Below are 12,920 nucleotides of genomic sequence, written 5' to 3'. Positions count from 1 at the left end.
ATACGAGACCTTGTTTAGACTGCTGGGGTAAAGGGACTTTTCAGTCCTATTCGGGCAGGATAAACAAGGTATATTCTATTCTACAGTTAAGCCTCAGAGTGGGCTAAAGAAATTTCATTCCCCCAGGCAGGTCTGGTGTGTAAGCTGAATACCCGATGCTCCATCATAGCAGCGTGTAACCCTAAGGGCCACTATGATCCCAATATCCCCATCTCTGTAAACATAGCCATTGCTAGTCCTCTACTGAGCAGATTCGATTTGGTGCTGGTACTTCTTGACTCGAAGAGTGAACAATGGGATAAGTAAGTAGCCAATGCCTCTGTGAAGTCCTAACTTAGCTAGGAAGTAGAATGGCTCTGAAAAGTACTGAGAAGCATGCTTCTGTGGCCGATGCGTTGGAATTTCATCACTCAATGAACTTTTTTTAAAGAGGTTTGTTAGAGGGAGCTGTAGCTGCCTAAGGTCTTATCGCCCCGAAAGCAAAGCGAGAAGGAACACAGGATAGGAGAAAGCCAGCCGTTCCGAGAACGAACCCTATCTGTTCAGGTTAAAGATTGCAAAGGAGGGCATCTAATAATTCTGTGATATCCACCAAAGTTGTGAGGGCGTGGGTTCGATCCCAGCCGAGGCATGAAATTTTATTCCCATTTATTTGAGAATTTGACCACATAATGGAGCTCTAAGGGTTAGGTGGTAAAGAACGATTCCGACGTTAACCTCGCCTAGTGGTTACCTTCCACTCAATAGTTTATTATCATGATTATTTCCAGAATGGTGTCCAATTACATTCTGTTCGGCAAGCGACTCGGCCCATCTTCAAACCAGGCCACTTCCCTGTGGGACGTTGAGAAACTTCAGGCCTACTTCTATCTGATCAAAGGCCTGCGTCCTCAGATGACCCTGGAGGCGAATAGAATACTCACTCGATATTATCAGGCACAGAGGAAGGCGGACATGAGGAATGCGGCTCGAACCACGGTCCGTCTATTGGAGAGCTTGATCAGGTAACCGCGAAGGACATTTTACCTACATTTCATCCACAGCTGAACACACCTATACCGTACTATTCTCTAACAGTAAAAAATAGATCTGGCAACATAGAGCTAGGTAGCTACTTGTAAAATCGTTTTCAAAGGTGTTTGATCAACGCAGAAATCGTATAGGTGCTGGGTTCAAATCCCATGTTCCTAGGTACCTCTAGTTGGTAAAAAAAGCAAGATTGGTCCATACTTTTTTATCACCTTTTGGCGAACATTCTCACAACTAAAACATACGGTCAAACTTTTTTGACTTGGCGGGGCGGAGCGCTACCGCGCTCTTGAAAGTTGAGAGATTTTCAATCCTAAGCTCATCTTAGGTAGGTAGGTATTAGAAGTTCTTGTGTTTTAACTGTATATTTTTTTTTCCTTCACATATCTACAGTTTTGATGTTCCCTTGTGAAAAATGACATGAAACGACATTTTTAGTTTCTTGATCTTCTTTAAAGTTGAGAGAGAGAGAGCATCCGTTTCCTGTAGAAGTTGAACAGAGAAAAGGATATTGTCATCCTCTTTGACGAAATTTCAAAGTTACGACAAGACAGAGAAAGATAGATAGAGGGAGAGAGCGAGCGAGCGAGAGAGAGAGAGAGAGAGGGAGAGAGCGAGCGAGAGAGAGAAGGAGGAGAACGGAAGGAGGGAGGAACGGATAAAAAGAGAGAAAGGGAATGACAAGAGTGTAAAAGAAATGTGGAGAGAGAGAGAGAGAGGAAAAGAAGGAGGAGGAAAAAGAGAAAATAGCACGGTTGGTCCAGTGGTAACGCGCTTGCTTGCCATGCAGAAGGTCCCGGGTTCAACATACTACGGGATGGGCATGCTATGGATCAGACTACGACTCTAAATGTAGCAGTTGTTTCATTGGGGATGATAGAGGGGGAAAAAATCCACTGAGAAAACGTTGCTTTCTACTCAAAATGTCCTCTAAGTCTCCTTCAGAGAATATCGGAAAAGATCCTTGATAAAGTTGAGTGTGACCCATGGGACAACGTAAGAACTTGAACTGAGGTAGCGGTAGCTTGGTATTTGATGTGGGGGGTGCATTGATCTCAGACTCATGGATTGTGAATAGTTGTGAGCTCTCTCAGTCTCAGTTGAGTTATTTAATTTGCACTCGTTTTTCGATTTCAAATTATTTAAACGGGTTACTTTCTGGTGTTCTCGTGTTGACCCAGCACCTAAATGGGAAGTATTGTGTCTCTTCTCGCCCATCTGATAGATTTTATCCATATTCAAAGAAAACAAGGAAATTGGAACGACATCGAGAGGGAGCAGAGATACAATGATCGAAATTGGTGGAGAGGCTGCGTACATCGACCCGTCCCATGATGGAACGATTATGGATTGATTGATTAAAACCTGTTAAACACAGATAAGTTCCTATTCTATTAATTTATAATTTATGTACCTGTTTTACACAGAAATAAGAGATGAGAAACTAAAAACTATGTCAAGAGATTGGAAGTGCACTGTGAGAAAGAGAGGTAGACTGAGGAAAAAGTGGGAATCTTGCATAAGGAAAAAGGATTTATGGGGAAATGGGGCATGGATATATCGTGGAGACAAAAACTAAATCCAAAATCTTAGGTAGAAACACACTATCACGACGCGTGGGGAGTCAAAGCTGTAGTTCAGAGTTTTCCCATATGATCGTAGGTAATTTCGTTCAGGACAGCCACGTGACGTCCGAGGCAGTCCGAAGAGGAAACACACTATCATAACGTGACGTGATGCTAGTGTGTTTCTACCTTTGGAGTTGAAATTTTTTCATTCAACAAAAATCTATGGTCCTTTTCGTTTCAGATCTCCTAGCCGCCATTACTCGCAGGAGATGTCTCCGCGGTCCAGCAGCAAATCCCACAAGTCCTCCAAACACTCGAAGGACGCGAAGAAGAAAAAGTCTTCCCGCTACAGTCCGCTCCCTAGTCAAGAGACCAGCAATTCCAGTTACCCGGGCTCCTCGTCCCGCGGGAAGAAGAAGCGGAAAAAGTCGAAGAAGGAGAAGCGGGAGCGCGGCTCTCCGCCGCCCCGGGATACCCGATCGCCTGCGGATAAGGAGAATGAGGATTTGGCCGGAGAGGACGCTCGTAGCCCGTCAGCCCCGGTGTCGCCCCGGCCCGGGAGTGATATGGAGGTGGACGGGCGGTCGGTTTCCAAATCCCCCGCGCGGGATGAGAGAAACAGTCAGGAGTCCAGTAGGTGAGTTTTGGTTTTTTGGTGACATTTTTTTCTTCTCCTTTTTTCTGAACGATAAATTTCTTCCAATAAACGAAACTTCATTTGAAACTTCTAACTGACGTTGTACAATATTGTATTCATTGAAATATTAAATTTTTACTTTCTATTACTAGTTTTATTGTTATTGGGCATGCTACGACACAGACCACATGCGTCTAATGTAGCAGTTGTTTCATTGCTACGAAATAAAAACGGCGGTGAAACACTCATCTTCATTTAAAAAAAAAAAAAATCATAACTTATCACAAATAAATCATATTTATCTATAAGGCGTTTTCTTTATGATTCATCTGAATTATTCTAACCCAAATTGAACAATATTCAGGACACAATCTGACCGAGTGTTTTCTTTGGTCAGGAGCGTGTTCAAGAGTTTGGTCATAAGGTGCTAGAAGGTGCTATCGGTATTTTTTACTTTCTATTATCTATTACAATAAGTAAGTATTTTCTATCGTGTTTCTTTCTGTTCAGAACGAAGCTGATCAGATGAATCAGACAAAACAAAAAACATTTATTTAGTCAGCGTCTATGAGGCACGTAGGATGCATCATTTGCATCAAGTCCCCCTTGGATTCAGTCATTTTGACACCTAACCTTTTCAGCTGGGAATAAGGTGCTGTACGAACAACGGACCTTACTAAATATGTACTTAGTATTAGTACGTATATTTCTATTCAAAATACTGGTTGAAAATATTGAAGTGTTCTCACCAATAGGTTCAGATTTGACACTGGCAACAGTGGTAGATATGGAGGAACACTGGTTACTCTTCCTGCTAGAACTGACACCGCCCAAGCTGGCAACACTGCGACTGTGTGCGTGGATTTTCGACCGCTGGAAACAGAATTAGAATAACATTGTCAATCGTTATATTTGTATTCGCATTTTCCTTCAAGGTTAACGTTGCCTTACACCTCAGCCACTTTGAGCTTTTTGTGTACAGGGAAAGATGCTTAATTATCTAGTCCAGATTTAGCTGCTGAGAGAGTCAATCGTTGCTAATGACAGGAAAAACACACAACTCTCTCCTACGTTACAAATGCCCCAAACCAGAGGTTTCATTATCTGTAAAAGTCTAATTTGGATGGAGTTAGAGTAAAAAATTTAAAGTCAAAAGTCCTTTGATAAAAGGGGAATTTAGAATTTGACAAAAAAAAGTTACATTTTGACTAAAAAGGAAAGTGAAAAAAAAAAAAAATCAGAACCACTTTCATCCTAAGTCCACATTCTTTTACATCCAAGACTATCCGGGAATAAAAAATTTTGGTCAGAAAATATCCGCCCCGGACGGGACTCGGACGCAGAACCTCCGGGTTGTGAGTCAGTGCTCTCGGCCACAGAGGTGGGCTATAATGAGCTAAATTCAAATCAACTTACGCCCCGGTGGTGATGAGATCGTGATGTTTCAGAGGAAGCTACATCGGATAAACTACCATGATGATGGCCTTTCCTGTGACGAGATTTCTCTACAACAATAAAGAAACGTTCCAAGTTAAAGAGCGATAATTTTTAGATGCTTTGTATTTTATTTTTTACCTCGTTGAATGTAACTCAAACTATATCTCAAATCATTCAAATCATGAATTCTTTGTGGTAAAGCAGAGATCTTTTTCACAACTTTTGTAGACAAAATTAGCAGTCGAAAGAGTAAAAAAAAAAAAAAGATTTTGGTTTATATGAGCCGGAACTTTTTAGCCTATAAATAACCATTTCTTTCGAAAATTTTGTACATGAACATTGGCAGTTTCCAGGACCTACCGTTCAGATACCAACATATTACACACTTACAGATCTAGAGAAATTAGCCCGATCTAAAGGAACACTCTCATTTAAATTACACTGCCTACAGGACATTCGGGGGGGAAAAAATCGGATGAAACTCATGACAAATGGGAACGGGTCTTTAGACTAATGAAATATACGAACCTCTAGCTTTCTCTCTAGACCCAGGCACGGACTTGTTCGAAGACCACGAGGTATTACTCGACGACATCATTGTACTCTTACTCGTGTTACTATCACCAGGGCCGGTATCGTTACTCTGTTCTTCGGAATCAGGCACCTGATTGTTATCCCGCCTTAGAACGTTGACGTAACTGCAAAACAAAAACACGAATTTGTAAAAATACGAGTAGAATCCTTTCGGATGAGGAAATGGATTTTTTCCGATAATAGTATCAGTCCCCCAGCCTAGTTAGCTTGGAGGGTAGCACTCCTTCCTTGTAAGCGCAGGGTCACGGGTTCAATTCCCGTCCAGGCCGACTTTATCCTAAACGGATAAGGTTCGTTCTCGGAACGGATGGCTTTCTCCTATCCTGTCCTCTTTCTCTCTTCGATTTCGGAACGATTAGACCTCCGTTGTTACAGTTCCCTCTATTAAATCTTCATAAAAAGTAACACATACACAAAAAAACCCACCTAGAAGTTTAAGTGTAAGGACCAAGGGTCCCAAAGGTGTGCTCCACAAATCTATGAATTTTTGTTATAGGAAACACTAAAATTCCCAGAAAAATACAGGCCAAAGTATTATTACTCCCCAAGCCGGGATTCGAACTTGAGACTATCAGAAATGTGTCGATTTTTCTAATAAATTAAAACAAAATTCCACGTTTTTCAAGTTCAATCCCAGGTCTTACCTTACAACGCGATGTGTACACACGATAAACTCCGGCTTCGAGTTCCACTGGTGATAGGTAATGTAGAACCTCGTCTGTAGCCAGATCCACTGTTGGCCCTTCGTCAGGAACCTGTAGTAACAACTGGTACCTTCGCCTTTCTGCATGAGAGCTTCGTGACAGGTGACCACGGAATCTAGGTCGTCCACATGATAGTAATCGTAGCCCGAGGTACCGAGGACTTCGAACGGGAGGTAGCCAATGATGGGAGGCGCTCTGACACATGGAAGAAATTAAATAATCGGAAATTAGGTTCCAAAAAAATTTAAAAAAAAAAAAAAAAAAAAAAAAAAAACTAGGAGGCACCTACAGACCTACTCATCTTTTTCTCTTGGAAGTCGTGTTTTTCCAACATGGGTTCTGTTTTTGTTATCAGGGAGTGTCTGCAGATAAATCAGACAACAAACAGGCCTTGTTACGTACAGCCTACCTTAAGATTTACAGGCTTTAAAGAACCTTGTTTACATAATATGTGGGACTAAAAATAAAAAGTCGTATGTGGGATTAAAAAGTCCCTTTGTTCTAGCCATCAAGCAAAGTCACATGGATCAACCAAGTTACATTTATTTTATCTGTCTGTTTGTTCCGCCATAACTGCCAAACGGTCTGTTCGATTTTGCTGAAATTTGGCAAACCTATTACAACCAAATCTAGTACCTGTACCTACCTATTATTGCGTTTGCATAGCGTGAATATACGTACAATGGAGCAGTTGCAAATGGGTAAAAATTATAAATAAATCGTCGATTCCTATGTAAAAAGTTGGGTACTTTTTATGATAATTATGACATGTGTTTAGATTCTCTGCCTTGGACTTTATGTTTTGGCACGATGGTGAAGGAAACTTGTAAAAGTCGAGTGAATTCTTGTAAAACAGATGAATTCTTGTAAAGGTCATCAGGGGAAATCTTGTAAAGGCCACTCTTGTACTCGCGTGTAAAGGACTATGATCAAGAACAACGAGGTCTCTACCTTTACAACATTCTGGTGGTTGATGCTGGTTTATGTAAATTTTGAATTGCAATAGCAATAGGCATAATGTTCTTGAGAAAAAAATTACATGACCTGAGCAATTAGTAGTACAATTTTGAACCTTTTTTTAGTGACAGAAGAAAGAGGAAAAGGAGGAAAAAGAGGAAAAAGAAAAGATTTCGCAACGAGCAAAGTGCCGATCTGTAGGTCAAGGTTTCGAGCCCAAGAATATTAATAATTAATTAATTATTAAAGCAAAGTGGAGCTGTCAAACTGTCTTTCATTACCTATGTAATTTAGGTGGGCGTTAATCATGGTTAACATATTTATTTTTAACCAGAATTCTCATCAGGCAGGTAAAGCGCTTAGTCTAGCTCAAATCTCAAATGTTTTTATTAAACCGCTTGTAATGGAAAAAAACCCCTGTGTTTATAAAACCTGTAAAATTAAAACCCACTAAAGATCAAGATGATAAAAAGGCTCGTGCACACTGGCCGAGTTGTGCAAGTGAGTGATCAACTTGCATACAAGTTGACCTGTGTAAACACAAAGTGCCATTAACTTGCATGCAAACTACTTGACGTCATTTGAAATTTCAGACCCGTGTATGCCATTGTTCAGTTCAGATGTAACTAGCTGACATATTGTATGCAAGTCACTTTTTACTTGAGCTGTTACTTCATGTGGACGCGCCTTAAGGGAGGTGTTTTTCGAAGATATAATTCAAAGCCCTGACAGGTTCCCAAGTCCTGTTAGATAACGGACGTTGATCTTGTAATTGTTAAATTGTTATGTTAAAACAGGTTAAAAGGAACCTCAAGATGCCACCTGCTGATGCGGGTTGCATTAAACATCTTTTTGGGCCCATAATTGGTTCCGTATCTAAAAAATCTTCACTTTTTGAGGATTTGAGGTAGACCCAGACAGGGTCTCCAGACATAGTACAATAGTACTGAATTCTGTACCTTTGGGGGAAAAGTTCACTACTCGAATACCTTGAGGTCAAAATTCAGTACATTTTTTGCGTTCACATTTGGAGAGCGTGGATGATATTTTAGTCCTCGGTGGACGGAAACTTGGGGTTTCATGGTCGGATTATAAATTGTTTGATTAAACAGCTGAGCGACAAGTATTTGAACTATTTCTGTCCTGCCTAAATGAGCTACCTTGTCAAACAACTTCACGTGAAGTTTTGATTGAATCTTCGAGATAGGACTAGCTCTTTTTCTCTCTTTTAATAGATTACGAAATTGAATGAGAGAATACAAATGTAAAAATAGGAAAGTAAACAAAATTCCCAAGATAGAAATAAAATTACCAAAGTACCAAACCTTACTACCTTCCCACTAATATAAGTATATATATATTTTTTTCTTTTTTGTAGGTCCTATAATAAAATTACCCTAATGAGAATTTGCATAAATTATTTACAAGAATACTGAACTGTGTTATAAGAATAAATTCCAATTGTGGTCAGGGAAAATAAATCTACAACAGATATTGCACCATTTGTTTATCAGTCAATGTAATGCAAATGCAACCCAGCATAATCAATACCTACCAAGATGATGGACCTTTTGAAAAAATCCATACTGAGCAATGTAAAAGGACTTCTTTGATTGATTAGAAATAACCCAGCATAATCAATACCTACCAAGATGATGGACCTTTTGAAAAAATCCATACTGAGCAATGTAAAAGGACTTCTTTGATTGATTAATTTTTGAAAAAATCCATACTGAGCAATGTAAAAGGACTTCTTTGATTGATTAGAAAGAGTTTCTTCATTATGACAGAGTTAAAAACATTAGACTTCAAAATCTTATCAGTGCTCCTCCTTTTTGTCAATGTCTATATTTTTAAAACACTCATCCTTTTCAACAACTTTTTATCCAAGCCTATTGCTATCAATACTGAAAACAGTACCAGAAATGGGACACAACAAGCAGGTAATCTATAGACTATATATTACTTCAAGTATTTATTGGTAGGTAGGTATTCACAGACCATCAAACAAATTTTTCCTGCATGTTAAGTCCACCTCTTTTTTTTCCTTGAGACCAAGGAAAAAATTGACCCTGTTTTTTTTTTCTAAAATTTTGGTCTTCCAAGTGAAATATGCCCTGTATGTACTGGAATTGAACATTTATTTCCATTATTACAGGTCCTGATGGTCAGTTAGATTTTCCTGAATGGTTTCATCCACTTGCCACAGATATCTTTCTCATTGGATTGTTTTATATTCAACATTCACTGCTAAAAGTTCCTTTACAAAAGGTTTTACAACATTGGGGAATTGAATACTTGGAAAGGAGCATTTACAATTTGTTCTCAGCCCTTATATTACAGGTATGTACTTAGTATGAGCTGTTTCACCCTTATCACTTGTATGTTAAGGTCATACCAAGCTTTCTAACAACCATGTAAAATTGATTAAGTGAATCAACCTTATCCTTATCCCATAACCAAATTCGAGTAATAATCTAATCTAATAATTTACTGCTTGAAAGGGACTAAAACCTGTGGCTTCAATCTTATGCCCACCACTCACACTCAGACTGTCTGACAGACCCAGGTCTATCAAAAGATGTGTGACAAAAAAAGTTTGAGATCTAGGATCTAGGTCCATCAGACTGTCTGAGAGACCTGGGACTGAAGCTTTTTCCCACCACACATGTTTCAATGGTCTGACAGATTGCTATCAGATGGGCTGAGTGTGAGTAGCTGGCCTCTTGTAAAAGTGTTTGTAACCTCTGACTATTGGAGGCTACACCCCAATAGTCTCTGAGCAAGCTCAGATGTTCAACACTTTGACATAAGGTTACGAACCTGTGTGTGAATTCCTTTTGATCTCTAGCAATGAAATGGGTCCTAAGTACTACCATTTGTTTTGTGTTTGGGCTGGGATTTGAACCCAAAACCTCTTGATTGCCAAGTGTGTTTGATCTCTGAAGGTGGGGATTTACTAGGTAGATTGAAAAAGATTTAAAACAAGGCATGTCCTAAATTTGTTGTTGGGATAAAGTTGACCCACTTGTAAAGACAGGATCAGCCAAGTACTTACATGCAATGTGTTCACACATTACTAATATCTTCTGTCATCTTTTGAAACTGTTCAATCATTTTAAAATACAACTTCATGAGGAAAATTTGGGGAAAAACAAAAGAAAACTCGGAAAAAGAAAAAAACTGAACGCAAAAACGTGAAAAATTTTATCAGCAAAATTTAAAATTTCGCGCTTTTTGGGAGGCGTGGTTGTAAGCCCCGTTCACATGGTCCACACTCAACGATCTACTGCGCATGCGCACATCAGGCGGCCATCTTGAAATGAAGAAAGAGAAAAAATCCCTCTCTTTTTATCTTCCCGTCATTTTCAATCGCCCATTCTCTTTTGTGCTCCACGTTTACAGTGTTGCCATGCGTACTCATGATGACCTCGAGTTTCTATCTCTCTCACTCGCATTCCAAATAACTTGAAATAACAAGGAACGGAATATTTTCTCTCTGCAAAAATTCCAAGACTGTGTCATGTGTTGAGTGAATGGCTTTGGGGTTTAGATGGACAGATGAGCTGCTAGCTGCCTCCATAACAAGTATAAAATATTCATTTAAAGCTATTTAAGAATCTTTTTAATTACTTTAAGCCATCCACCCAAGAGCCCTTCCTAGGTAAAACAGAGATATTGAATGAACAACAAATAATAACTTGGGAATGACCTACAAGCATTGATGCATCAATTTGCATACTGCATTGCATGTTCACCATTAAATAGTAAACATTTTTGAAATAAAAATAGGGCTGCTAGCTGCCTCCATAACAAGTATAAAATATTCATTTAAAGCTATTTAAGAATCTTTTTAATTACTTTAAGCCATCCACCCAAGACACCTTCCTATGTAAAACAGAGATATTGAATTAACAACAAATAATAACTTGGGAATGGCCTACAAGCATTGAGAGATTGAGCAGTGTATTGTACAGATTAGAATGATCTTCTTCATACACTAGGTCATAGATTGTACTGTTCATCAGATCACTCTGAAAATAAAGTTAAAAAACAACAGTCAGACATTGGTTGCTAGTTGGTTGAATGCAACAAATAAATGTGATTGATGAAAGAAGGGCTATTTTTCAATAGAAAAATGGGGCATAGTTAATTGAGTCGTAATAACAATAACAGAGCTTATTTATACTGCTTATAGGACTGAAAAGTCCCTTTACTCTAGCAGTAGGCTACTACTATTATTGTGGTCAAATTCTCAAATTATATTGAGGAAAAAGTCCATACCTTGGTTGGGATTGAACCCACACCCTCCTGTTTACCAGTTGAGTGCCTTGACCACTACACCACCGAGGCATGCTCTTACTTACCATGCAGAAGGTAACAGGTTTGAAGCCCACCATGATCTACCTTACAAGGAAAATTAGTACCTACTTACTTACTATTTATTAATTTATTTTCTATTAACTCTATTAACTTATTTATTAACTTACAGGAAGATGGCGAAGTCCGATCTTCCACATGGCTGGCTTTACTGTCCGAATGTGTTGTGTTGGACATTTCTGATTTACTTGGCTGGAAACAGGTGGGTGAATATTTCCAAACAGCATTTTTTTTTCAGGGGTGTTACCTGCTGTAAGCTCGTGGAGAACACCGAGAGATTATTCCTAAGAGCAAGATCGCTCATTGTACTACTTCGAAATGCCGTTGCCAGCCTAGTCAGCTTAGATGCTGACAAGTCAGCTGAGATGCTGACAAGTCAGATGAGATGCTGACAAGTCAGCTTAGATGCTGACAAGTCAGCTGAGGTGCTTTGATACCGCTGCCTTGTAAGTACTGGGTTGTGAGTTCGATTCCCATCCGGGGTGAACTTTATACCTACTAAGCAGATAAGGTTTGTTACCTATATCCGATGTAGGTGTAATTGTGTATGGGAACGACTAGCTTTTTCTTATCCTGTTCTCCTTCCTCCTCTCTTCAATTTCGGGACGGTAAGACTCCCGTTGTCACAGCTCCTTCTATCAAATCTCTTGGGAGGAAAATGAAGTGCGAAATGCAAATTACAAAGTTGAGTCTAGCCGTTGTGTGACTTTTTTTTATAGTTATGACTGAACCAAATGAGATTCCGCTTTGTGGAGCAAGTGTAGACATGGTGTAGAGTAGTGTGGACGTCCAAAGCGGAATCTCTTTGGTTCAGTCATGTGGACTATATATGGATATAATGGATCTTTATCCATTATTTTCTTTCGTGTCGTTTATCATGTAACCTCATCCGATTCATTATTCTCTTTTTAGAGAATACCGCTGTGACCTTTGTTTCAACCTTTGAAGAAAAGCCTCATTAGAAAGTCCCATTGATTTATTTGGGTTCTTTGCTTCGTTACCCTGTAAACGGGCCACCCTAAACTGACGGGAGCCTCTTAGTGGATCGAAGCTAAAAAAAGGGCATTTTGCAAACTACCTTTGGACCTTAACTGAGAAATTCTTTTTTTTTTCCGAACGGCCATAACATGTGGTGACCTTTACAAACATTTTTCTTTCATCATTAGGGTGGGAGATATAAATAGAATTTAGAACGGTTTTATTTGACGCTGATATACATAGACGTGGATCCGAAGGTAGGTCGTGGAAATAAATCCAAATCGTTGATAATACTTCGTAAGTGGCGAATGCTGAGAAGAGAAGGGGTTCTGAATATGTGCCTACTTAATACCTAATAAGCGGAGTTAAAAAAGTGGTCCCTAACGTGTTGAAAATGAGGCAACGTTCTTCCCATAGGATCACCAACAGAGGAAAAATGTCATTAGAAATGATGTCCTTTCCCTTTCGAGAAAAACGAATCAAAATTTAAGGAAATTTCGAATGGGGTCAAGGGTAGTCAGTTGGGGGCCCTATAACACCTAGATATTCGCCACTATATGACTATACCTTATCCATTTGAATATGGCAGCAAGGAGTCATCTAAAAAGTAGGCTACGTTGCCAAACGTGTCAAAGG

At 39.4% G+C, this 12,920-nt stretch overlaps 4 protein-coding genes across 4 annotated transcripts; 3 read left to right on the top strand and 1 right to left on the bottom strand.

Moving 5' to 3' along the window:
* Positions 1-86: 86 nt before the first annotated feature.
* Positions 87-1,016, top strand: LOC103511940 (DNA helicase MCM9-like). The gene is made up of 2 exons (XM_026825551.1): positions 87-302; positions 771-1,016. The coding sequence occupies exon 2, from the start codon at positions 772-774 to the stop codon at positions 1,006-1,008; it is 237 nt and encodes a 78-aa protein (XP_026681352.1). The 5' UTR covers positions 87-302; position 771; the 3' UTR covers positions 1,009-1,016.
* Positions 1,017-2,015: 999 nt separating this feature from the next.
* On the top strand, positions 2,016-3,238 carry LOC103511939 (serine/arginine repetitive matrix protein 4-like). Its single transcript, XM_008476691.1, has 3 exons — positions 2,016-2,025; positions 2,457-2,535; positions 2,839-3,238. The coding sequence occupies exons 1-3, from the start codon at positions 2,016-2,018 to the stop codon at positions 3,236-3,238; spliced, it is 489 nt and encodes a 162-aa protein (XP_008474913.1).
* A 550-nt stretch (positions 3,239-3,788) lies between these two features.
* On the bottom strand, positions 3,789-6,178 carry LOC103511938 (circadian locomoter output cycles protein kaput-like; the record flags this gene model as incomplete). Its single annotated transcript, XM_008476690.1, has 5 exons — positions 3,789-3,889; positions 3,984-4,107; positions 4,651-4,739; positions 5,200-5,369; positions 5,910-6,178. Coding segments are annotated over 5 exons (753 nt in total), but the record flags the coding sequence as incomplete, so codon positions are not given.
* Positions 6,179-8,553: 2,375 nt separating this feature from the next.
* Positions 8,554-11,508, top strand: LOC103511937 (the record flags this gene model as incomplete). The annotated part of the gene is made up of 3 exons (XM_008476688.3): positions 8,554-8,869; positions 9,085-9,269; positions 11,419-11,508. Coding segments are annotated over exons 1-3 (435 nt in total), but the record flags the coding sequence as incomplete, so codon positions are not given.
* Between the last annotated feature and the right edge of the window lie 1,412 nt (positions 11,509-12,920).

The sequence above is a fragment of the Diaphorina citri genome, unplaced genomic scaffold (assembly GCF_000475195.1).
Source record: "Diaphorina citri unplaced genomic scaffold, Diaci psyllid genome assembly version 1.1 scaffold772, whole genome shotgun sequence".
Lineage (NCBI taxonomy): Eukaryota > Metazoa > Arthropoda > Insecta > Hemiptera > Psyllidae > Diaphorina > Diaphorina citri.
This window is presented reverse-complemented; position numbering and strand designations above follow the sequence as displayed.

What these genes read in the sequence shown, in the direction of transcription:
- LOC103511940 (XM_026825551.1), top strand. Translation starts at nt 772, where the DNA reads ATGGTGTCCAATTACATTCTGTTCGGCAAGCGACTCGGCCCATCTTCA.
- LOC103511939 (XM_008476691.1), top strand. An exon ending in AGAGGTAGACTGAGGAAAAA is followed by an intron (nt 2,536 to 2,838) that starts GTGGGAATCTTG and finishes TTTTCGTTTCAG; the next exon opens with ATCTCCTAGCCGCCATTACT.